This window comes from Siphateles boraxobius, unplaced genomic scaffold (genome assembly GCF_051911475.1).
Source record: "Siphateles boraxobius isolate OS27281-9 unplaced genomic scaffold, OSU_SipBor_1 35, whole genome shotgun sequence".
Taxonomy (NCBI): domain Eukaryota; kingdom Metazoa; phylum Chordata; class Actinopteri; order Cypriniformes; family Leuciscidae; genus Siphateles; species Siphateles boraxobius.
Window position 1 is genome coordinate 16,872,501 of NW_027508975.1, and position 27,489 is coordinate 16,899,989.

The 27,489-nt window shown below is 40.1% G+C and overlaps 1 protein-coding gene across 1 annotated transcript in view; it reads left to right on the forward strand.

Moving 5' to 3' along the window:
* The window catches only part of zfpm2b (zinc finger protein, FOG family member 2b), an 88,355-nt gene that overhangs the window by 40,145 nt on the left and 20,721 nt on the right, over window positions 1-27,489 (forward strand). The window contains exons 4-5 of the mRNA XM_077196631.1: window positions 936-1,060; window positions 6,090-6,186. Of these exons, the coding sequence (XP_077052746.1) occupies window positions 936-1,060; window positions 6,090-6,186 (222 nt within the window). The remainder of the gene's footprint in view (window positions 1-935; window positions 1,061-6,089; window positions 6,187-27,489) is intronic.

Here is a 27,489-nt window from a genome sequence, read left to right on the forward strand (position 1 = left end):
ACAGTCAGTAGTTAAATACATCTATTAATCCAGAGAGGGGATGGGTGTAAAGGCTTAACCCTGATCTCCTGAAAGCACTGCCTCAAGATTCTCTTTATTTATCAATTCATCTGCCGGCATTCCGCATCTCCTCCTGAAACTGGATAATTTACCACGCTTCTGCACTGTTCACATCAAAACTTTCAGCAGAAAGAGGCTTAATCCACTTTATCTGAAACCCTGTCAAAGCAGTGAGCGAAAGCCTAATCAAAGAGACAGGCAGGGTCACCCAGGAGAGGGTCCAATGGATGGGTGTATGATTTCTAATTGAGCTCCTATGTGCTCACACTGTGGCTTAGTCTTCTCATGGAGTGGTGTGGTGTTTTGGCTAAATATCCGGGCTGGTAACTGTAAAAAATGTATAGAACCCGATGAACTTTCAGCATTGTGCCCTTGAGCAAGACTCCCAATCCCTAGGTTACCCCTGATAGGTTGTCCCTGTAGCTGAAATGCACATAATATAAAACACAATACATTACAGCACATCTGTTTTCAACACTGATAATAATAAAAAAAAATCTTTAGAAGCAAATTAACATATTAGAATCATTTCTGAAGGATCTTGTGACACTGAAGACTGAATGATGAAAAAATCTTTTTCAAAAATCAGCTTTTCCATCACATTCAAATAGAAAACAGTTATTTTAAATTGTGTTTTTAATGTATTTTTGTCAAATAAAGGCAGACCTGGTGAGCATGAAATACTTTGTTCAAATATATAAAAAATCTTACTAACCCCACACTTTTAAACAGTAGTGTACTGAGAAGAGACATTTTTAGTGTAACATTAAAAAAAAGTTACAATCAGGCTGAAATATATATATATATATATATATATATATATATATATATATATATATATACACTATATAACTTTTTTTTATTTTCTTCTACAGGTCAGCTGAAAATGGTTGGTGAAGGAGGGGAGAGAAGGATTTTTTCTTGTCAGGCACTTCTACTAGGCACCACGTGGGGTCCTTTCCCTGGGAAGATTGAGGTGGCCACAGGAGGAAGTGACAAGGTGGGGGTTGTTTGTTTTGCTTATAAAGTCTGTTACACATGCTAACCTGATTTTCTTGGGACAGTTCTTTCTAATTAGTTCAGAATTCAGAGCAATGTGTAGGCCTAGTTGACAAATTGAAGCACAATTGAGTTTATTTTTCACTTACCAACTAAAAGCTTTTTTTATGCCTTTTTATGCTTGCAACTAAATGAAAATAAAATAAAACACATTAAGTGTAGAGAGATGTAGTTGTCTGTTTAGACTTTTAGCAAAAGGGCTAACATAGTGTTTAACTTTATCAGAATTATTTTTCTTCAAAAGAGAAAACATGTGCAAACTACATTATACAATCAACCTTCTCAATAAATGTGTTACTATGACCTACAATACTTTGCTTCCATCATGATTCTTTAATTAACACCCTAAAATTGTGCAACCATAGTTTTGATACTTATGACATTGTTGTGGTGTTTGTTCTGGTGCATTAATCTCATAAATACAATAATTATTATGGGACTTAACATAAATCTGTACTATTGTGATTTGGCTTTGTCCACATAATTTTAACTTGGTATACAGTCTTAGTGAATTGTGGGTAATTACAAACATAGAGATCAGACGGCCAGATTGAAAAGAAAGCAAGGGAGAGAAGTTAAATCATTTAAAAGGTTTTTGTGTCCATTTTGTATTTTGAGGCCTTGGAGAAGGTGGTGTTGTGTTTTGGAGTGTACTAGAGAGAGAGCGAGTGTGTGTGTCACGGGTAATCTGTGCCCGTGGCAGGTTTACCCTGTGAAGCGGACTGGTATCGCAGGCCCATTGTTGTTGCTCCTGTCAGAGTGGGGAGAGGCCGATGGAGGCCTGTGCTGGCCTGATAAGGGGAAAGAGGATTCAGCGGAGAGAGAGACAGGCAGAAAGAGAAAGAAATGACTCAAGGAGAGTGGAGTGCTGTGTAGACTCTGTCTATTTCATGAAGTATTCCCACACAGTCAGATCTGCACAAACCTCTCTCTCTTTCTGCGGCTCCATTCTGAGGGTGAGTCTTTAAAAAGAGACACTATACATACTGTAAGTGAGTATGCAGGTCACACGTGGAAGGTGAAGTATGAACATTTTTTTTGGTTCTCACATGCTTTTACTGGTGTTTCTTGAGACAAGGCAAGTGTCACAGTTACTATCACTCATAATTTAGGTTGGTGGTCACAACAAACCTCTATTCATAAGTATTTAAGTTCTGTGCATTACTCAACTTGCATTGTAAGCAGCACCTGGGACATCTAGAGACTAGCAAGTGTATGAAAAATGCCCTTTCAAGTGGTTCTCAACAATGGGACCGGGGCCCACTAGGGGTCATCAGCAAACTTCCAAGGGTGCTGCAATGACTTAGGTCAAGGATGTCCCAAACTCGGTCCTGGAGGCCCATTGTCCTGCAGAGTTTAGCTCCAACTTGCCTCAACACACCTGCCTGGAAGTTTCTAGTATGCCTAGTGAGACCTTGATTAGCTGGTTCAGGTGTGTTTAATTGGGGTTAGATTATAAACTTTGCTAAAAAGTGGCCCCCAGGAGCAGGATTGGACACCCCTGACTTAGGTATTTAAATGAATACATTATTAATAATATATCACAACTCTGATCTAAATTTAAAAGCTAAAAAAACACATGCAAATCATAATTTAAACTGAAATAATTTGAATATTGTGTTGGACAACCAGTGCCTTCAAGTCAAAAAGGTTGTGAACCACTGCCCTTCTTTGTTTTGCCTGAGAAACATAAATATTCAGAAAATGTGAAATCAGTTGCTTGGGACAATGATCCATGACAGTTCAGTGTCATTAAAAAAAATACATTTTACAACAGCATGCCACAATTGCCCCATAAGAATCAAGTATTCCAGAGAATATTGTTATAATAATAATAAAAAATAATAATAATTATTAGGGGTTTTTTTCTCTCTCTAAATGGTAGCCTTGGCAGCATCAGTAGAAAAAAATTGTTCGGGGGACAGAGACATTTTTTAAGTCCCCCTATGGTGAAAATCAAGATTTTAATGTTATTTATATGTCTATGTGGTGTTTTTTATATGCTCTAAGACAAAACATGTACAAATTCAGTGAACCAAAGACAGTCAAACATCAAACAATCAAACCGTCAACATGTGATCGGCAACAAGTGGATCTCTGAGCTGGCGTGAGTGGGTCGAGGCGGGGCTAATTTGCGTATTCATTGAACCACGTACACTAAATGAGGCAAGGGTGTAGAGTTGGATTCAAGCTATTTTAAGGCATGAATAATGTTTTTTTTCCAAGGAAAAAAACTTTTAAATATGTAATTTTGGTGATCAAAGATGAGTTTTAAGGGATAAAAATTTTGACTACAGGGGGACTTTAAAGAAAGTGAATCATGAAAAAAGATTGAAAAGCTTTTTTCTTTAAAATTGTGTGCACTGATTAATTGTTCACAATAACACCAATAAAAATAGATGTACTTATGGATGCGTCAAGACGAATTCCTTCAAGATGAATCAATATCAATATCAATATGAATATTTCTTATCAAATTCCTCTAAAGGCTGGAATACACTACATGACTTGCCCAGATTTTTTCCCGATTTACAGTCTGGACGAGTCATCACTAGTTGCCTTCAGTCAGAGTTCACAGATTTCACCGAAAATTGCATATTGTATGATGGACACAGACTCTGTTTTTTTTTCTTCAGACTATGGCCCTGTTTACATTAGTGTTTTTTCGTTTTAAAACACATAACTTTTGCTACGGTTACACATGGCGTCTACTCTACTCCGGAGTTTTTGACCCTTGAAAACGTAGACTTTTGGAAACTCTGCATACCCCGTTTTAACTCCAGGGTTGCGTTTCAGTGTAAACAGACCAGACTTTAAAAAAAACAAAAGTACTGCCCACATCACTCTATCGGATGACAACAATAACAGATCAGAGCTGACTTTCTCAACGGCTCTGTAACAGTCCAACCTTGACGACCATGTAAACAGTAATGGAGACGGAACTGCAAAGTATACACTCATTATATCCTTCACTGCCCAAGGAAAGGAGGATGCATTTGTAAGCTGCATTCGAAGCAGCCATTGATTTTGGACAGCCTTCGTCGTACCACTTTCGGCCTTCAAAGGCAGCTTCAGCCTGCAGTCTCTAAATTGGGACGCAGCTTATGTGTGACCTTTGTGTTCGGAACGATATGAAAGCCTGGTAGTGAGTGATCCTTAGTCCTTTAGTGTTTTTTTTCTCTTTTTTTCAAAATTCTTTCCTTTTTAACCATTTACAAATTAATCAAAAGATTCTAAAAGTTGTGTAGTGTATTCCAGCCTTAAAGGAATAGTTCACCCAAAAAGTAAAATTCTGTCATCATCATTTGCCATCATGGAAAACAAATACTACGGAAGTCAATGTGGCCCATCAAATGTTTGGTTACCGACATTCTTCAAAATATCTTCTTTTGTGTTCAACAGAAGAATGAAATTCATACGAGTTTGGAACAACTTGAGGGTGAGTAAATTATGACAGAATTTTCATTATTCGGGTGAACTATTCCTCTAAGTTGATTTATGGGGCCCCTGTATTTTGATTTAGTTTAGCATAAATGTCTCTACTTACATGCAGAGAGCCCAAGCAAAGCATTGTGTCACCAATTTGTACTAATTTCAGATTAAGTCATCGCACCCCTTTGAGGTGAAGTGGATATGATCTCTATTACCTGTAGGGATCAGAAGACATCCAGCTCTAAAACAGCATCATCCCTTTATATCCTTATGAGGGAGGAAAGGAAACCAAATGCTTTCCAAAATCTCAGACTGTTATCACTGTTCTCATCTCTCCGGGAGCACACGCTCACTCTCTTTTGGGCCAAATCTGCATTTTTGCTGAAACGTATCATCTTCTTGCCGACTGGTCAATCCCAGACAGGGCCGGCAGGTCTTTGTCTTACGGCCTATTAAAAATAGAGAGGTAGACACAAAGAGGTCTCCCAAGGTGTCACTATAAAACGTTAAAGGTATCCCTAGGCATCGTTATTTCTACGAACTAGGAAACCAATTGCTTTCAATTACTTGCCTTATCTGTCCGATTAAGAAGCATTTCATTTTTGCATGTATTTGTAAAATAATAAATATTATATGTATTTATACTTTCATGGATTTTTTTAAGGACCTAACCCCACCCCAACTCTAAACCTAACCAGTTCTGAACAACATAAAACATGTAACAGACAGATAAAAGTACAGTCACAGGTGTTTATTGCAAAAACTTGACTAAAGAACTTCCATTCCAAGTCTTCTGAAGCCATACAAAATTGTGCCTGATGAAGACTTGATGGTTGAAACGTTGTCCTGCACCTGAGCCCAATTAGGGTGTTTGGGATGTGGGGTGTTTTTGTACTTAGCAACATCCCAGATGTCCCACAATTGTAAGAACAATTTTATTTTTATTTCAACAGACATATCAATTCAATTCAGTCTTCCAATTCTTCTGCTTCCAATTATGAAATCAAATCCTCTGTCCATCCCTTTGAAACCCATGCCGGTTCTTTAAATTCCCAGTGTGCCGGTTTCAGGAAGCTGGGATGCTCGTGATAGAGGGGTACAATGTGTCTAAAGATCAGTGCTCAGCATTCCGATTCTTCTGTTTCCAAGTCCATGCCGCTCCATTCTGGATTCCAAACCTCCCAAAGGATGAGATCTGATCAGGTGGAACATTCAGAGGGTCTCTAACAATACAGGCATTCAGAGGGCGAGCGGGACATGGTGTGGCTTCCTGCTCGCCTCTCTTCTCACACACATACATGGAGATAAATCTTTGGAAAGGATTTTGGGAATGATGAATTCATGGTTGAAGTTGTTTAAACAAGCTCACTCGGACCGTCTCACCGTTGGATGGCGTATCCACAGTACGTCACTGAGCGTCTGATTTATTTGTTACACAAAAATGGCAAGTTGTGGTTGGTCGATCTATATGTCAATCAAATGGTTTGTTTGAGTTGACTGGTCTTTGAAACAGCTAATGTGTGTGTTTTCTGTTGCAGGTTTCGCTGGTGTTGAGTGGAGGTCCTCGCTGGCTGATGGACATGATGTGGGTCAGTGCAGAGGATGGAAAAAGCAACTGTGCTGTTTACAGTAAAGGTGAGAATTTATTCATTGGGCTTTAAAATGTATTTGTAATTCTTTCAGGCTTCTGTGCCTGAGTGTGTGTGTGTGTGTGTGTGTGTGTACTTGAACGGGGTGTTAAAGACCCCATGAAGTAGCAGGACAACACGACTGACAACAATTGACAGCAGAAGGATATCCATCAGCAGAAATCTTTTGATAAATACAAACTATTTTTAATGCTTGACTTTGTAATTGTGTTGTGGGTAATATAGAGTTATCAGGGTTTATTGGATCAAGGCCCTTGCTAGTGCCTGAATTCTTGTTTATGATATACTGATTCACATCATAGGGAACCAGGGAGTGAAATGAGATGTGTGACTTGCTATTAGAAGACAGTTGGAGGTGGTATTAGAGCACATTCCAATTCTAGAGAGCATTTGATTGAAAATTGTTGGCTTTAGTTTTCTTTTTTTCAAAGTCAGAGAAATATGGTGTAAAATATATTATAAATAAATAAATAATTGTTGGGGTTAAATATGTTATGTTAATTGGTAATGTTATTGTCACAATTAAAAAACAGAATTAAAATGTATAGAATTTAAAATGATTACTGTTTCATTTTGTCTCCTAACGACTGGTTAGAAATCATGAGATTAATTATTTATTCTGTAATTATTTTATTCTATTAACTGCTTTATGTTTCTCTTGAAATAATACATATAAAAGTCCTGCTGCATCAACTTAAAAAAAATTACTTTTCTGGTTTGCTAGTACTATTTATACTGTTTATAAAAGCCGTTATTTTGAACATTTTTAATTAAATAATCCCAAATAATAGTGTATCAGGGTTTCCACAAAATGTATTAACATAAAAAATACGTTAAAAATATAATATAATATAAAATGTATTCATTTTAAAATATATTAAAGAACAATTGTTATTTTTAACTCTTTCCCTGCCAGTGTTTTTTTTTTTTAAGTTGGACATAAGTTGGTTTTTTTAAGTCAGCGTTTTTGATAATTTTCATAAAAATTTCATGGCCCCTGAATATTTTGTTGTAGGATTATCTGAACATGCAATATATCAAAAGAAAGAACAGAGCCTCTGCTTTTAAACAAAAGCGTATATAGGTAATATGGGTAAGTTTCATAAAAAAAAGCACAACTTTGAACAAAAAAAAAATGTTTTTCAAAGAATATAACGTGCATAAGCAATGCTTTTATCGCTTGTTTCCGCTCCTTTTTTGCCTGTGTTTTGATCTGGAGATACTCGTAATTAGCCTGGCTCCGCCCTCCTACGCACTTCCGCTCAATTTCATTTTCCTTCAGTACTACGTCTGGGATTGCGCTGTAGACTTTGGTTTTCTCCGATCAATTTTTTACCGGGCCAATCAGCGAACAGAGGGAGTGGCTGAGAACGATGACGTTGATGTCGACTCGTGCGTTATTTTGAGTTGTAGTTCAAAATAAGAAAGATGCGAGCGAAGCCATTCGGTCCGTTGTGGCAACGCTGCCGAATATCAAGAAGTTAAAGCCGGAGCAAGAACAATCTTTGCTTAGTTTTGTGTTTATGGCCATCCTCCCACGGGGTTCGGGAAAAGACATATGTCACGACCAAACGTCAGCGATTGGTTATGGCAGATAGAGTGACTCTGGGCAGATCCAATAGGTTTATACTTCAATAGAATACCCGCCTACAAGGAAGTTAACGCTTGTCAATGGAGCGGTGCCAGACTCTCTGTACAAATGAAATGTACGAGAGTCTGGTAGAACCAGGCTAACTCGTAATAACACCCCCTAGCATATAACAGTGAAAACAAGGAAAGCCGGAAAATTCCGTTACTGGCAGGGAAAGATTTCATATTTCGCAAAATTACTGTCTTTACTGTATTTTTGATCAAGTAAACGCAGCCTTGAATATTTATTTCAAGAACTTTATAAAGTTTTACCGACCCCAAACTTCTGAACAGTGTGTTCATCTGCATTTGCATTTTTAGAAGGGGTCCTTCAGAATGAGATCATCAAATTTAGGGGTCTGTGGCATTAAAACGTTTAAAACCCGTGCACTACAATATGCTGTGTAGATGATCTCAAAGCTAGCACATATGGGCTAAAAGCCAAAGAACTCATAATGTCGATTTCATGGGGTCTTAAAACCCCTATGTCTTAACTTTATACGTACAGTGGATCTAAAAAAAACATGGACCCATTTCCAAGATAAGACCATGGCCCCATTTTTTCCAAGAGAAGAAAAAGTGAGCAGTAATAACTTGCCACTCCGCGAACAAATACTCAATGTTTAAAGAGCAGAAAGATAACTCTTTGTTGCTGGTGCTCTCTCTCCTTAACTAAAAGTGATATTTCCGCTAAAGTGCTTCACTATTTTTATTATCTGCAGGGGCTTAATTGATTAATCTTCTTACAGTACATGTGTAAGTTCAACAGAGAACAATCCCTTCTCCATTTTGAAATAAGACTTGAGGATACGAAAGACTTAAAGGCCTTTATCGCACTTATCTGAGAACACAGAGAAATAGAATAATGGTTGAACATCTCCAGCAATGTCAAATTTCATTATCAGTGTATTCAAACAGCACCGCCCCCCTGGAGGAGTCGACTTTCCACCAGCGAGCGGCACAGCGATTGCGTTTAATTAAAAGACAACGCTGATGAACTGAAGGGCTTTCAGCAGAGAAGTTATTAAGGAACTGAAAGAGGGACGGGATCGATTAGGCCAGGCGGCTGGATATCTCTCGAACTCCCTTGCGTATGTAACGGGTATATATTATCTAGAAATAATAATTATTTTTGGCGGACTTTTATTTTGGCGAGTGGACAGGTTTTCGGAGTGCAGTGTGTGCTGGTGAAGAGAAGAGCGCGGAGTATGAGAGGGGGGATGAGACAAAAGTGAGTGTTGTGTCGTGTTCGAGAAGCTCGTTCGAAAAAGGGACTTAAACAGAAGTTGATTGGGCTTTGGTCGGATAAAGGACGACATCATGTGATTTTTTGTGAACCGTATCACTTGTTTCGTAGTTTTTGGGAATTTTGATCCGTGAACCGCATCGCAGTGGACTGTTGGAGTGACGCAGTAATGTTCCGTGAAGGCTACGAGAACTGTGAGTGCATTAAAAGTACAAGTTTAGCTTGATTGACGACTATTTAAGAGATTTTTCACATTTTTGTTAAGTTTTGGACTTTCATTTTGATTGAGAAGCACTCTTGAAACGGACGTTTCAACCGTATTGGTCACGCGCACATACATAAGTGTTCTGCACGTGTTGTCGCACGTGAGATGGGAATTGCGGTTCGCAGCTGGTGTTGAACATAGTTGTTTTCCGGAGGAGATTTGAGTCTAAAACACTTGGTGTTACCCTGCCATCCAACGACATCTTAGGTGGATACATCCCTGTGAGATATCTCAGTTTTGTTACCCTCCTGTGATACATTTCATCTCTGACTTATTTTTGATTCATTCATTTTTTTTCCGTGGGACATTTCATTGAGCTTGAGTGATATTGCTACGAAACCTCAAGAGAATTTCAACGCACACTACGTCGAGACAACTCCCCTCAATTTTTCTATCTATTATTTTTTTTTTGTATATATTTTTGATCCAAGGAACTGTGAGAATTCTGTTGAATCACAGGTGAACTAAGGTGAACTGAGTGAGCACAGTTCAGGGACATTTCACGTAAGTGCTCTTCCATATGTGAGATTGCATTGTGTATATTATTGTTTTTTTCAATGTGATTTATTGATCATTTGAATCTGTCCGTTTGAAACGGAGAACTCATCCTAAGTGGTGTTTATATAAGGTTTTTGTTTTGTATTTTATTTTTGAGTGAGGTTTATCTTGGTACAAGTGAAAGAGATTAGAGCTTTTACATTTAAAGTGATTGAGAGTGAGTTTAAAAGAAAACACAAAGACCATACATTTAATATTTTTTTTATTTTTATTTTTTTTATTTTGTGGTCATTAACCCTGAATTGAACATTTGATTACAAGAAAGAAGAAAAGAGACAAAGAATAAATACTGTTTGATTTCATATTTACTTCTTTGTATTTTTGTTTTGTTTTAGAGCTGTCAAGGAGTAGGGGCATCTCAGCTGCTTTATTAGACCAGAGGAGGGAGGGGTATATTAGACTGTCTAACCCATTTTACTTTTACTTCAGTGACATTACTTAGGCTGAAGCCTACTCTCGTCGGTCTGTACCCAATAAAGTAGAACATAACATACACCCATTTAGTGTGTAGTGAGATTAAAAGCACTGAAAGCGGGGACTAAGATCTTTTCGTTATTCAGTCTTCCGTGGCAGCACTAATATATTTTCCCCTACAAGACGGGTTAAATTCTCGTTACATAAGTGGCGTCACGAACAGGATCATACTTAGCCTAATTTTTGTTGTTGTAGTATTCTGTCTCAGGTCTGTGAGCAAGAAGAAAAATGGCGGAACTGGAAGAACTGAAGAAGGAGTTCGCGGAAATGCAGAAGAGGTTAACGGAGCAAGCTGGTGCATTGGATCATGCCAGAACAGAACAGCGAGAAGCCCTGGCACTGGCCAGAGCAGTAATGGAGCAGCAAGCATCCACTCGTGCACCCCCAGCAACGATCTATATCCCAAGAGATCATAAACTTACTGATTTCACTGGCACCACAAAACCTGGAGAAGGAAGTGTGGAGGAGTGGATTGTCTCCATGAAATCAGCCTTTCGAGTTATGAAGGTGCCAGAAGAAGATCAGGTGGAGCTGATAAAGCAGCACTTAAAGGGGGAAGCTAAAGATACTGTGAAGTTCATGATGGAAGAAGTGGATAACAGCGTGGAGTCCATCTTTCAGCTGCTCCAGGAAACCTATGGAGACAAGGTACCTATTGGCACAAGGTTGAAAGACTTTTATGACCGAAGACAAGCACCTGGTGAGACCATACGCGCCTATGCTTACGATTTACGAGAAAAGCTCCACAAGGTGAAACGCAGAGAGCCTAGGCGAGTTCCAGATGAAGAGAGTGTGTTGAAAGAGCAGTTAGTCCTTGGACTGAGGGATGATTTCCTAAGAAGAGAGATGAAACGGAGGGTCAAGGAAGAACAACGCTTGACTTTTGCACAGTTGATGCAGGACGCCATCACATGGTCTGAGGAAGAGGAAGCACAAGCTGAAGGTAACCTGAAGACCCCTGTGCGTGCGAGAGTAGCAGTTCACACTACAGTTGCGACTGGTGACAATCCATCCTCACTGACATTAGAAAAGTTGCACGAGGCAATAGAGAAGATAGCTGCACGGCAGGAAGAATTGTACAGAATTGTCCATAGTCAAGGGAGAGTTGATCCACAGCCTGATGTTATGAGAAGACAACCTCTGAGAAACAGTGAAGGGCAATATATCTGTTACACATGTGGTCAACCAGGTCACACCAGTAGACGTTGTAGACAGTTTAAGGAGTTGGGTAACCGGGGCACGGCGTCATCACCAATGGCCGAAGTATCTGAGGTGTTAAGAGGGGCTTCGTCGGGTGACAATGCAAGCACCAGTGGGCTTTCCGTAATCCGGAGCCATACAGCTGATTGGAATGCAGATATAGCACCAGAAACACTAAGGGATAGTGCTTTTGGAGACTGTTTAACAGTGGATGTGAAAATAGCAGGGGTGCCCACCAAATGCTTGTTGGACACAGGTTCAGAGGTTACCACCATCTCAGAGTCTCACTTTAAACATCATTTCGGAGGACAAGAAATACATCTGTCTTCTGCTAACTGGGTGCGCCTCACTGCTGCAAACGGACTAGACATTCCTGTCCTTGGATGTCTACAGGCAGACATAGAGTGCATGGGAAAGCTGCTTCCAGGGAAGTGTGTTTTCGTGCTAACAGACTCGAACCCCGATGTGAAGGAGATGAAGGGATTGGCTGGAATTGTGGGGATGAATGTGCTTAGTGAATTGAAAAACCTTGTGCTGTCTGGAAAGGATTTGGATAAGGAAAGCAAAGTGAGCCAACGTGCAGATGCTAATGTCAGAAGAGTGATAGCAAAGGTGAAAAAAGATGAAAGACTCTTGGGCTCAGAGGGCAGGATAGGATTTGTTAAAGTGTCTGGGAAGCAAGTTGTGATAATCCCACCCTTAAGTGAGAAGATTGTGGAAGGCCACTGCAGTATACCTCATCAAGTGAAGCATCAAGTGTTGGTGGAGTGCACAGGTTCTGTTACCCTTCCAAAAGGATTGTTAGTAGCCAATGTGCTTGCAAGCCCAGAAAAAGGGAAAGTTCCGGTGCGAGTGTTAAATCTCTGTCAAGAAACCATCAGGTTGATGCCGAGATCCAGGATTGCAGTTGTGTCCAAGCCTCAAAAAGTAGTCCCAAAGCAAATGGTGGAATTCGAAGAGGATGATGATGAGTTGCGGGTTAAACGACATGTACAGTGCAGCATTAAGAGTGAGATCCAGCCCGAACAACAGTCAATTCAAGTTCAGATGAATCAGGATGGACTGTCTGAGATGCAACGGGAGGAGCTAAATGCTCTGCTGACACGTTACAGTGATGTTTTCTCCAAGAGTGACACAGATTATGGATACACAACAACAGTGACGCATAGCATACCTACTGGAGATGCTCAGCCAATAAAACAACGCCATCGACGAGTTCCCCCTCACGTCTTTCAAGAGTTTAAGAGACATGTGCAAGATCTTGTCAGTCAAGGGGTACTGAACGAGAGTCGCAGTCCATGGGCCTCGCCTGCAGTCATTGTGATAAAAAAAGACGGAGGTGTTCGTTTCTGCTGTGACTACAGGAGACTCAACCAAGTCACATTCAAGGATGCCTACCCCCTTCCGCGTGTGGAGGAATCCTTGGATGCCTTGGGGAATGCACAGTTGTTCTCAACTCTAGATCTCACGGCAGGTTATTTTCAAGTGGCAGTAAAGGAATCAGATCGAGAGAAGACTGCTGTCACAACACCGTTCGGGCTGTTTGAGTGGACACGGATGCCGTTTGGTTTATGCAACGCTCCGGCCACCTTTCAGCGATTGATGAGTGCAGCATTAGGTGATCTGGCCTTTGATATTCTTTTGATCTATCTTGACGATATTATTGTGTTCTCTGTGGATTTCAAGAGCCATTGTGAGAAGTTAGAGCTTGTGCTCTCAAGGTTGCGTCAGCACGGACTGAAGCTGAAACCGAGTAAATGTTTCCTCCTGAGACCAGAGGTCCGGTTCTTGGGACACATCATTTCGTCAAAGGGAGTTCAGGTAGACATGGACAAGGTTCAGTGCTTGGACGCGTGGCCTTCACCGACGAACGTTAAGGAGGTTAGACAGCTGCTGGGATTTATGAGTTACTATCGTCGATTTGTTCCAAGATTCGCACAGCTGGCAAAGCCTCTACATGCCCTGGTGGGAAAAGGTAACAAAGGCAAGTCCGCAGAAGCGTTTGTCTGGAGTGATGAGTGTCAATCCGCATTCAGCAAGTTAAAGAGTTGTCTCATGTCACCTCCGATTCTGGCTTACCCCGATTTCCAGTGTCCGTTCATACTCACGACGGATGGGAGCCTCAATGGGCTTGGAGCAATTCTCAGTCAAAAGCAGGGGGGCGTTGAACGTGTTATTGCTTACGCGAGCAGAGGTCTAAAGGGATCTGAAAGAAATGACAAGTATTACAGTGCCTTCAAGTTGGAGTTACTTGCCCTTAAGTGGGCAGTAACTGAGAAATTTAAGGAATACCTGATATTTGCAAAGTTCCAGGTTATTACTGACCACAACCCTCTTCGCTACCTGGAGACAGCCAACCTCGGAGCAGTGGAACAGCGTTGGTCTGCACAGTTAGCGGAGTTCAACTTTGAGGTGTGTTACAAGCCCGGCAGACAGAACATCAATGCTGACGTTCTTTCTAGGATTCCCTGGGGAATGGAACCTGAGGAGGAGGACGATGGAAAAGACTTCATTCGGTTGACATCAGACGAGGTACGGGCATGCCTGTGGCCAGGTAGAGAGGAAGCGGTTGACAAGTCTGTTGTCAGAGTTGCCAGGCAAGCAGCCATAAGGAAGGGTGTTGATGGTTATAGCTGGCCATCCATCAAAGAGCAACAGAGGAAGGATCCTTGTATAGCGCCTGTGTACAACGCTGTATTCGAGAATAGGAGGATAATGACACGTAGTTTCCGGGATATGGAAACCCAGCAAAAGAAGCTAGCTAGACAGTTGGAGCGTTTGAAATTAAGACATGAAGTGCTGTTCCGAGTGATTACGGACCCAAGAGACGGAGAGGAGGTATGGCAGTTGGTAGTGCCTGAGTCTTTACGAGAGAAAGTGTATGGGGGAGTTCATGAACATAGAGGACATTTTGGTAGCAGGAGTACATTAGAGCAGATGCGACAGAGTTACTATTGGCCCACAATGGCCAATGATGTACAAACATGGGTAACCCAGTGTCGAAGATGTACCCTAGCTAAGGATGTATTCCCTAAGATTCGTGCTCCTATGACTTGCACCAACGTAACTGCACCTCTAGAAGTTCTTGCCATGGACTACACCATTCTTGAGAGATCAGCAGGGGGTTATGAAAATGTTCTAGTGCTGACAGACATGTTTACAAGGTTCACTGTGGGGGTTCCAACGAAAAATCAAACAGCACTTACCACCGCCAAAGCCCTCGTACGACACTGGTTTGTCTGCTATGGGTGTCCCGCCCGATTGCACTCGGATCAAGGCAGATGTTTCGAGGCAAACGTAATCAAGGAGCTTTGTAAATTGTATGGAATCAGCAAGAGTCGTACCAGTCCTTATCATCCGCAAGGGAATGCGCAGTGCGAAAGGTTCAATCGCACGATGCACGATATGCTGCGAACGTTACCTGCGGAAAAGAAGAAGGATTGGAAAACACACCTGCCTGAACTTGTGATGGCCTACAATAGCCACGTTCATTCATCGACCGGTTACTCCCCATTTTATTTAATGTTTGGACGGGACGCAAGACTGCCCATGGATGTCCTAGGAGGAAAAGACCTATCTGATGATGAGGCGGATGATCTTGATGAGTGGGTAAAGAATCATCATGAACGCCTGAGAACTGCAGTGGAGACGGCGAGGGTAACTGCTCAAGAAGCTTCCAGGAGAAGGAAGAGGGTCTATGACCGCAAGGCTTCAGGAGCGCTCATTAGACCTGGTGACAGAGTATTGTTGCGTAACCACAAGTTTAGAGGACGTAACAAAATCCAAGATAAGTGGGAGTCTGTACCGTATGTGGTAGTGCAGCAAAATCATGCAGGTTTACCAGTCTTTACTGTACGTCCTGAGCAGGGAGGTTCCACAAAGGTCGTTCACAGAGATCAATTGAGACACTGTACTTTCCCCTCACCCACAAAGCAGGTTACACATGCAAGAAGAGAAAAAGAATTGTCAGACTCAGATTCGCAAGACATTGTCTACATTCCATATACTACACACTTACCGAACACGTGCTTACCTGGGGAAGTCGAGGGTGGAGTGGTATGTGAGGAGGGTAATGTAGCTGGGAGTGAGAGAGGAGACACAGGTCAAGATGGGGAATCTGAAGGCTCTGACAGTTTGGAGGCTGACACTAGGGGGGTACCTAATCTTAGACGTTCGAAGAGGGAAACCCAGGGTAGAATGCCTGTGAAATACAGGAATGATTACATTCTAAAATAAGGTTCCAGAAAGTTTTGTAACTTTTAAGGTCTTAGGAGAAAGAGTTATACATGTACATGTGATGTATTCCTAATATGTTTTTTTGTGTTTCAGAGATGAGTCTGCTGGAGATGTCGATGGAGTGGCAGGGTTTAGCAGGGGGGAATGTAACGGGTATATATTATCTAGAAATAATAATTATTTTTGGCGGACTTTTATTTTGGCGAGTGGACAGGTTTTCGGAGTGCAGTGTGTGCTGGTGAAGAGAAGAGCGCGGAGTATGAGAGGGGGGATGAGACAAAAGTGAGTGTTGTGTCGTGTTCGAGAAGCTCGTTCGAAAAAGGGACTTAAACAGAAGTTGATTGGGCTTTGGTCGGATAAAGGACGACATCATGTGATTTTTTGTGAACCGTATCACTTGTTTCGTAGTTTTTGGGAATTTTGATCCGTGAACCGCATCGCAGTGGACTGTTGGAGTGACGCAGTAATGTTCCGTGAAGGCTACGAGAACTGTGAGTGCATTAAAAGTACAAGTTTAGCTTGATTGACGACTATTTAAGAGATTTTTCACATTTTTGTTAAGTTTTGGACTTTCATTTTGATTGAGAAGCACTCTTGAAACGGACGTTTCAACCGTATTGGTCACGCGCACATACATAAGTGTTCTGCACGTGTTGTCGCACGTGAGATGGGAATTGCGGTTCGCAGCTGGTGTTGAACATAGTTGTTTTCCGGAGGAGATTTGAGTCTAAAACACTTGGTGTTACCCTGCCATCCAACGACATCTTAGGTGGATACATCCCTGTGAGATATCTCAGTTTTGTTACCCTCCTGTGATACATTTCATCTCTGACTTATTTTTGATTCATTCATTTTTTTTCCGTGGGACATTTCATTGAGCTTGAGTGATATTGCTACGAAACCTCAAGAGAATTTCAACGCACACTACGTCGAGACAACTCCCCTCAATTTTTCTATCTATTATTTTTTTTTTGTATATATTTTTGATCCAAGGAACTGTGAGAATTCTGTTGAATCACAGGTGAACTAAGGTGAACTGAGTGAGCACAGTTCAGGGACATTTCACGTAAGTGCTCTTCCATATGTGAGATTGCATTGTGTATATTATTGTTTTTTTCAATGTGATTTATTGATCATTTGAATCTGTCCGTTTGAAACGGAGAACTCATCCTAAGTGGTGTTTATATAAGGTTTTTGTTTTGTATTTTATTTTTGAGTGAGGTTTATCTTGGTACAAGTGAAAGAGATTAGAGCTTTTACATTTAAAGTGATTGAGAGTGAGTTTAAAAGAAAACACAAAGACCATACATTTAATATTTTTTTTATTTTTATTTTTTTTATTTTGTGGTCATTAACCCTGAATTGAACATTTGATTACAAGAAAGAAGAAAAGAGACAAAGAATAAATACTGTTTGATTTCATATTTACTTCTTTGTATTTTTGTTTTGTTTTAGAGCTGTCAAGGAGTAGGGGCATCTCAGCTGCTTTATTAGACCAGAGGAGGGAGGGGTATATTAGACTGTCTAACCCATTTTACTTTTACTTCAGTGACATTACTTAGGCTGAAGCCTACTCTCGTCGGTCTGTACCCAATAAAGTAGAACATAACATACACCCATTTAGTGTGTAGTGAGATTAAAAGCACTGAAAGCGGGGACTAAGATCTTTTCGTTATTCAGTCTTCCGTGGCAGCACTAATATATTTTCCCCTACAAGACGGGTTAAATTCTCGTTACACGTACTATACCAGATTGCAGAGTTAGCTCTCTCAACGCTGGTCACATCAGAGGTTTCGGGGGGCCGAGAATTATATACTGTATGCATATTACAAGGCTATATTCACATATTTTGGATTGGGGGATGAAATATTAGAGTTTCAAAGTGGTTTTCACATTTGATTAACTTACTTAGTCTGAACCCCGAGTGCCCTACTGGTCTGTTTTCACATTATTTGGCATTGAACCATGATATGTTTGCATCATCGGTACTTAAGGCCACTTAAGTTCAGTGGGTATATAGACAGAAAAAATTGTGATACTGATTTTCCAAATCGATTCGATTCTGATTCACAAGGTTTTAATTTGGATATATCTCAAGAACAGTGCAATTTTTCTTAAGGAAAACTATCTCTCAAATAATGCTGTAAACTATACAGGGAACCCTGTCAGTTGGTGCATATCTATTATATAAAGATATGTAATAAATATAATTCCAACATCATCAAATAAAAAAGATGAATATGTAATATAGTGCATATATTTAACAAATGCTCCCCACTAGAGTTTTTTTTTTCGCTAACTAACAAGTTTATGGATATTGAATGGCTTTCCTGTGGTAAATGTAATGTTACTTGACATTTTGTTTACAAGCTGTTTTATTGACATCTCTCTGCAGTTAAAACCAAGGTTATTATAGTTTTGATTTTTTAAATTAGTTTTTATTTTAATATCGTTTTCAAATTTGCTTTAAATTTCAGTTTAGTTTTAGTTAGTTTTATTAATGGTTTTGTTAGTTTTAGTTTTTATTTTGCAAACACATTTCTATTTAGTTTTTATTTTATTTAGTTTCAGTTTTAGTTTTAGTAATTATAGTTTAGCAGAGCAAACAGAACACTTCCAGTGTAGACCAAAGCGGGACGCTTAATTTCAGCAAAGTTTAATGTTTGCCCAGATTACAGTTAACTCTTTAGAAGACATCTTAATAATAAAAATAAAATAATGGTTTGAGATTGAACAAAGCACCAAATAAATGGAACTTAAAAGTATACAAGAAAAAAATATGAAAAATTCAGACAAACTAAATAATATTAAAGATGAAATCTTGTTAAACGTGCCTAGTTTACTTTTTTTCAGCTGTAAATGTGGCAGACTGACCAATGGTACATAAAAAAAAAAACTAAAAAAACAGCTCAATTCATCTGACTAAGCCAACACAACCTGCTGTGAAGCCAGTGTGATTAAATAATGAAGTATCTATGCAGTGTGTGAGTGTGTATATGTTTTTCTATCCTGGTGGGGACTTAAACCTGAATACACACAGACTCATGGGGACTCGTGTCATTGTGGAGACCCACATTGAGGTACACAAGGCTATAAATCATACAAAATTAGTTTTTTTGTAAATGTAAAAATGCAGAAAGTTGTGTGATGGGTAGCTTTAGTGGTCAGGTTAGTGTAAGAAGACAGAATAGTTTGTGCAGTATAAAAACCATTACGTCTATGAAGAGTTCCCACAAAGATAGTGCACCACAGTGTGTGTGTGTGTGTGTGTGTGTGTGTGTGTGTGTGTGTGTGTGTGTGTGTGTGTGTGTGTGTGTGTGTGTGTGTGTGTGTGTGTGTGTGTGTGTGTGTGTGTGTGTGTGTGTGTGTGTGTGTGTGTGTGTGTGTTTGTGTCCTGGTATTCCATACATTGTGGCGAAATGTCTCCACGTGGATATTATTAGCAGTAAATGTTTTATAAAAACAAAGATAATAACAGCACCTTTCAGACTGTCAACCTCCATGCAAACATGACATCTCAAACTAGCCATGTGTTCTACGTTACGGTCCTTCATTGAGCGCGTCACAGCAGGACAGCGGTTAATCGCCTCAGAAACTTCACACGTATGAAGCGCAGTATCAGCCACATGTCAGATTTTCCGCCAAAGTAAAGAGCTTAATAACGAAAACTATTATTTATTTTTGCTAATTATTATTTTATTTCAGTTAGTTTTCAGTCAGTAACTGTTGTTAGTTTCGTTTAGTTTTAGTTTTTCATTTATTATGAATTTTTAATTTTATTTCAGTTAACGAAAATGTTTTTTGACCAATAGTTTTAGTCTTAGTTTCAGTTTTCGTTTACGAAAATAACCTTGGTTAAAACACCGATTGAGTTATTACATGAGACATGATACATTTCCGTAAGTTGTACTGTATCTTTCAACCTTCTGATGTTCATTCATGTTTATTTTGTTGTGTAGCTAGTAGTAAAGAGGAAGAGATGATAGGAGGTGCGCTACAAATAATGTTCTGTGAAGTTTTGTTCACACATCTACCGAAAACAGTATAGACGGAAAGATTCATCTTTGGATTAAAGAATCGATATCGAATCATCAAAATTAAGATTATTCGATATTGTCAGTTGGTCGGGGCCTAATGAGTACAGTTGCTCCCCTGTGCACTGTCCGTCAGACCGGACCACTGTTTTCAAGTCGACTTGCCTGAAACATTTGAGTTAAAATGACAAACTAAACCTTTTTTTATGTCAAACTCTCTCCTAAATGAGTCTCAATTAAAAAACCCATGCTGGTTGACCACACATATTGTTGACAGTGTGTCCCTATTGAGAGTCTGTAGTGGTTCCAGACCTGTGTTCTCAATAACAGAATATGGGTTGTTGAGTTGTCTGATATGAAATGTTGTGCCAGTTGCAGTCGCGTCTCATGAACTGAGTTCCTGCGAAGGGGGCAGTTAAATTCTTAAGCGTGTGTTTTATATGTGCTCTCTATCCTGTCAGAGGGCTTTTGGCTTATCTTGAGTGAATGTCGAGGCTGGAAATGTCAGGCACGGGCAGAAAAAAAATGAGATTATGAAGCTGCTGGATGTTGTCATGGGGTTGTGATGCGTCATAAATCCTGGTTTGATGGTAGTGGATGTCTGGATCAGGAGGGACACGGCTTAAGGACTGCAGAGACTCTGAGCTCTGTCACTGAACAGGAAAGAAGTTTATTCTGGTCATTAGGCGATGTAGACCTCATCTTTTGATTTATCATCCCAACCCCCTGACTTTCACTCTCTTCCCTTCATATTTCATGCTTGCTGTCTCGCTCTCTCTCTTTCTCTCTCCCTCTGTCTCATTTATTGATGGACTGATATCTGACAGGCTTATGGGTGTCTGTGATGGGAAGGAGCAGCTCTATTAAGGTGAATCTGGGGTCAACAGAAAGAAGAAAAAAGTCCTGGCACATCACAGCAAGGGGAAACGGTGGTCGTTGGCTTATCACTTGTAGTTTCCTGTGATAGTACTAGTGAATAGTAGCCAGAAAGCCATGTGGAACATTTATAATAATTGCTTAAATATAGTTTATCTTGAAAATCTAAAGTTCTTCTACCTAGAAAAGTAGTCCACCTAAAATGGATGATTCAGTCAACCTTGCAGATAAGATTTTAATCATTTATAATACAATTACATTTTTTTTATTGAACCATTAGTGTTTTAACAAAATCATGAACTTCAGATTTACGTTTTTTAACTCTTTAAAAATCAACACGATGTCCATCTGCATAAACTGCTTATATAGACAAGTCTTAAAAGTTAGTCATCTAATTTTGTTTCTTCAAAACTGGTCCTAAGAAAAAAAGGTATATCAGTCTAATATGAATTGAAAAAGTAAAACTGATTTCCTTTTCTTATTGCTAGTTGACCAAACTAGTTCTTAAGACACAGTCTTAAACTAGTTGCTAAGTTCATGCAACTGTCCCCTAGGTCTTCTAGTCAGGCTTTAAATGAAGAACCGACATAAATTTAAGTCATTAAGTCCTTCACACACATTTGCATTATTTTTTGACAGATGTGGTCACTCTGAATTATTTACGCTGTGTGGAAAAGTGCTGCATGAAGTTTCTTCAAATTTTCTCCTTTTGTATTCCATAGGAAAAAAAAGACAGCGTACGGGTTTTGAACAACATGACTTTAAGGTGAACTACTCCCTTAAATACTTTTTTTTTTTAGTCAGAGGAATTTCAGTTTGATTCTCACTGAAGACGAAGTCGACAGAGACAAAGTTTAATTGAGTTTTCCTGAAACCAATCGGGAGTTTTGCTAGAAGGTAGAAAAGCAGAAGCACATAATCCTCTTGCCACTGAGGCGCTCGCTTGAGGGGTATCTCTCCTCCCTTTCTCCCAATCTCTCCCTCCTTCCGTGGAAAAAAGAAGAGGGTCCCAAGTTACAATACTGAATACCCCAAGATAAAAGTAAACATTTTCTTCTAAGATTATTTTATTTATTTTTATAGAAGCTGCAGTTGTTTTTCAGTCACAGATAAAAGTATCTCACTGGTATGATTCTATAGGGTCATAAACGTCAGAGAATACTCAACTAAGTGGCATAAATCTTCCCAGTGTGAGCGGTGTGATGATCTACTGAGAGAAATAAAGTGATTTGCATAATGTATCATCGACCATAATCCCTAGTTTGGCCCTGGCAGTGTCCTGTTGTGTATGTAACAATCCATAACAAAAAGAAGGTGATGGATAAAGTGTGCAACTTTTATTTAACAGAATTCCACAGATTTGGTAACTAGAAATCTAGAAATCTGTTGTAACTTTTTTAGCATCACCAGATTATTACGATTAGGTTAACCTTTGATTTTGTTTACATTTAACTGTTTTATTTTGTTTACATTTAACATGTTAACATTTACATTTAACTAATGTATTAACATTTATCTTTACATTTGCCTTTAGATATAGCAACTTTGTTATTGATTACTTTAACAAAAATAGGTTAACAAAGGCAAATCTAAGGTAATGTTTACATTTACTTTTACTTATTTTGTTAACGTTTCCCTTTATATTTGCCTTTGTTTACTAATTATATTAATGTTTGGCTTTGTTTACCTATTTATGTAATGTTTGCATTTGCTATTGTTAATGTTTACCTTTACATAATGTTTACACCTTTGTATTTTCTTTTACATTCACTTTGTTTTTATGTTTACCTATTAATGTTTAAGATTTTCATGGTAACATTTACCTATGTTTACATATTTGTTTAAAGTTTACATGTATGTTTTTGTTTACATTCATATTTATCTATGTTATTGTTTATGTTCTATTTTGTAAGCTAAATGCTCACCTTTGAAGTGTCAAGCATATATGTGGTGTATGTGCATCTCAATTCAACAACACGTCAACTGGGCAACGTATAGCACGGACAGGGTAGCGCACAGCTATTAAGTTGTCACAAAGCTTAATTACATATTCGTGTATGAAAATGAGTTGCTGCCTGTCAGTGATTCTGTGATTTGAATGCTTCACATGTAACACAGAGACTGTCAAGAAAGACTTCACTCAAAAATGCTAAAATAACCGAGTTGAATGGCTAGCTACAGTTTCCTTCTTTATTAAGATAACCACAGTATGAAACAGTAGGTGAGGGGGAGGGATAATGGGGGAAGAATAGTAGGGAAGGGGGGGGGGGGGGGGGTCTATCTCAGGCAGAATTGATGTGGTTCTATCCATATTCATATTCAGCAGCAGCTGTTATCGCTTAAAATGCTTTCTAATTACAACAACAAGACAAAAACTGCTTGGATACGGTCCAGACCCGCTAAATGATAAAATAAGCGCTCATTCACTCTCTCGCTCACTTTCTCTCTCTCTCTTCCTCTCTTAATCTCCACAAAGCACCTTGGAGTCTACTCACCCAAATACATGCCAATGAACAGGGAAAGTGCCATTCGGAGATGCAGGTGTCACGTTTGATAAGAAACTTCTGGATTAAATATGCTGTGGCTAATGAGTAGCCGGGCGAGCCAGTGAGGGTGCGACCATGGGCACGATTGTTCTCCAGCTGATAACATTCTATGGAAGAAACAGCCAAATTCCATCATTTAATAAACAGCCCCGGTCTCTATCAGAGAGAGCGCCTGGATCCCGGTGTTAAGTGGGAGACATTGCTTTTCATTATGGCAATCTCAGGGGGCTTCCATAAGGGTGTGGAGGTGCAGCGACAAACAAATTGTCCCATATTTAGACACGTTTATTTGTGTGCATCTTTGTCTGTTTCTCAGAGGTGCAGCTGGAGTTAGAATCTTCAGCTTGACAAGAAGTTCTTGTTTTTGTTAGTGATGTTTGTTAAGGCACGCATGACTATTATTGTTGCACATACACACACAAAAAGGGAATGACTTTGAAACAATTTTCACTCAGAGAAGGCTAGTAAACTTTACAAATAATCACAAAGAAGTTTTTTCTTGTAAAAACATACTCCAATATTCTTTGTTTTATTTAAAACTTTAAAAGTGTAATTACGGTTAGGGATTTGAAAAAACTCCTAAGACTTAAACTTCAGTGCATGAATCATTCTGTATGCCTTGTTGAGAAAAGGTTTGTTATCATGGTTTTCTCCTGGTAAACTAACTAAAACCTAAAATGGGTACAAAATGGTCAACTCTTTACCTACCCCCAAAAGGTGCATATTATATCCTATCACATATATACCTTTAAGGTAGTACTATGAATCTTTTAGGGTAAATAAGTAACAAATATCTCCCTTTAAAGGTACTGCCCCAGTGCTAGGCTTTTGCACCCCTAAAGGTACAGTTTGTTCACTTAAAAAAAAAAAATTGTCAAAGCCCAGATAAACTTCAAGCGAAATAAAAATAAATACATTTTAAAAACACTGTTGTGACGTAATTTTCGACCAAGATCAGGCCTAAAAAAAAGGTAGAACGCAAACCTGTGAAAACGCTGACTGTGTGCACATGCATATTTCGTGTTTAGTCTGTAGGTATGCACGTTTGAATATATGTGCACAGGCGTGTAGTTCTTTACAAATTGACCTCAACAAATTACTCATCTGGCCTTTTTTTTTATCGCTTCCGCGTAGCCATGTGAATGTCAGGTTTAGTGCAGGATGCCGAAGTCAAGGACACGGGTACTTGAATGCAGTTAGTTTATTAACTAAATAAACTTTCAGGAACATACAGGAACAAAGGAAAACCCTCCAGGACTTCAAAGCACACTACCATACATCGACGACGACCAACAAACACTGAGGGAAAACACAGGGCTTAAAAGTACTGGGGCTAACGGGATAATTAACAAACACAGGTGATGGGAATTTCAAATTAGAAAGACAGGGAAAAACTAACAGGACTAAACCAAAATCACAAAGACAGGGGTAAACAAGATCACAGGACTAAACTGAACACATCAAAACCATGACAGTGAACTGGCATTATTTTGACAAAGTTTTATCTGTACAGAGGTAAAGGGAAGGAGAAGGGGGCCTTCACAGTGGAGAGTTGACACTTCAAGGCTGCATTGTCGTCGTGTCCAGGCGCAGGTCCTTCATCAGATCTGAATCCGGCGGACTGCGGTAAACCTCGGGATAAACAGAGAGACTAATATTAGCATAGACGCCATTCTTATTTTGATGTAATGAGTACATCAGGATTTATGGGAAGTGTTCCCAGTTCTGGCTGACCTAATCTATGCAGCCTAACATTGAATTATAGAAGTTTATAATGTGTTATGTGTATGCTAGGTCAAAGAGATGTATTTTTAGTCTCGATTTAAACTGACAGACTGTGTCTGCTTCCCGGACAATGTTAGGAAGACTGTTCCAAAGTTTTGGTGCTAAATAGGAAAAGAATCTACAGCCAGCAGTCGATTTTGATATTCTAGGTATTATGGCCGGAATTTTTAGATCGTAATAGACATGACGGCTATAATGCGTTAAGAGCTCGCTCAAGTACTGGGGAGCTAAACCATTTAGTGCTCTGTTAGTAATCAGCAATATTTTAAAATTTATACAATGTTTAATAGGGAGCCAATGCAGTTTTGACAGAACCAGGCTAATATGGTCATACTTTCTGGTTCTGGTAAGAACTCTAGCAGCTGCATTTTGGATCAGCTGTAGTTTGTTTATTAAGCGTGCAGGGCAAACACCCATAATAGCATTACAATAATCTAGCCTTGATGTCATGTACGCATGAACTAATTTTTCCGCATTTGTCATTGAGAGCATATGATGTAATTTAGATATATTTTTAAGATCGAAAAATGCGGTTTTACAGATACTAGAAATGTGACTTTCAAATGAAAGATTGGTATCAAAGAGCACACCCAGGTTCCTAACCGACAAAGAGGACTTGACAGAGCAGCCATCAAGTGTTAGACAGTATTCTAGGTTATTACATGAAGAGGTTTTTTTTTTCCATTAATTAGAATATCTGTTTTTTCAGAATTAAGTAGTAGGAAATAACTAGTCATCCAGTTTTTTATATCAGCTATAGGAAATAGGGCTGGTCCGAATACCATTTTTTGAGCTTCGAAGCTTCTGTAGGAATGAACATCGAATATTCGAAGCTTCGGAATCTCTACGTCTCAGACATCCCAATTCTCCCGCATATTGATAGAGGCTCCCTGATGCTCGCAAATTAGTTCAAATCTCCCTGAATCTAGAGCTCGCGAGCTCCAAACCGTGTAGCGCGCATGACCAAGAGGGAGAGAGCGAGAGACCTTGCGTGTGTGTGCAAATGTGCGTGTGTGTGCAAATGTGCGTGTGTGCCTCTTGAAGAGGATGTAAAATGCGCATGATCATCATCAGCGCATGATTATTTCGAGAACCGTTCATCCAAACGACTTCACAAGGGAATGCAGTGTATTTGGTGTAATATAGATAGACAGGCGAGACGCGACACGTTCAGAATTAATAAACTTTTAATAAACTACAGAACAGCGCGAGCGGGAAGCTGTGCGCCTCACGCGAGCAGAGCTTATATGCTGCGAGAACGGACACTGCACTAGTGATATAAAACACACTAATACATACATTTATACATTTTAATACTACATACATTTTAATACATTTTGTTCCCTTTCAGTCGAGAACGTCAGACGTAGTCGACGGTCGACTGAATTGGGATATCGCTAGAGAGCCTGTGTTCTTCGAGTACTATTGAACGAGCCAATGTAATTGGCGTGCGTGATTCGCATCACACACTCCGCCCCCGCGGCGCGGGTATAAATACGGAAGTGGATGCACGCACTAGTTGCCTTTCGCTTCGGAGCCGATCGTTTGATGTCTCTGAGAGTGCTGTTGTCTACAACGAGCGAGTGTGTCGGTGTTCTTCAGGAAGACTCTCCCAGTGCTGGTGTTCTACAGTGCGAGTGCAGCGGTGATCGCGAGCTTTGAGCTCTCAACTGCTGTTTTAACAGCAACAAATTTCTAAATGTTTGTGTGTGTTGATGGCTGGTTAGAGGGCGGAAAAGTGAGTGCTTCACTGTTTCAGTTCTCTGTTCAGTGTTGCCGCGGTCATTCCCCTGTGTGCTCCGGCACTGGTGACGGTCCTATTTTCTGAAAGAGCAACACGGGTGCGTTTGCGTCTTTTTCAAGATGTCATTCCGCCCGTGCGTTTCTGGGTGCGGTCGTTCCCTGTCTCTCTCTGATGGTCACAACTGTTGTGTCACGTGTTTGGGCTTACAGCACGCTGAGACAGCTTTTGTGGACAGCTCATGTTTTCACTGTGGGAACATGACTGTCGCAGTGTTGAGGGCGAGACTCGCCTTCGTTCGCGGAGAGCGAGTCCCCATTACCATGCCCCACCCTCGGGTGCTGTGTGGGATGGGTGACCGGAGGATAGTGTTGGATGTCCCGCCCGGTAACCATTCCCTGTGGGCTCCTCACTCCTCCCTTCCACTGCAACCACTGGAGCCTCCTGTGTTGTCTGCTGGTCCATCTGTAATGGGTGGGCCAGCGATTTCACTCGGGGCTCCCCTGGAGGACAGGACGTCGATTGCAGCATCGGAGGGTGAGCTGACTTCTAGAGATGATGACTCGGCTGCATTGTCTCCCTCCGGGAGTTCAATGTTGCCCGAGCCGGATCCAGAATTATCAGCTATGCTGAAACGGGCCGCCGAGGCTGCCGGGCTCGAGTGGAACCTCCACCGTGTCCCGTTCAGTCTCGGTTGGA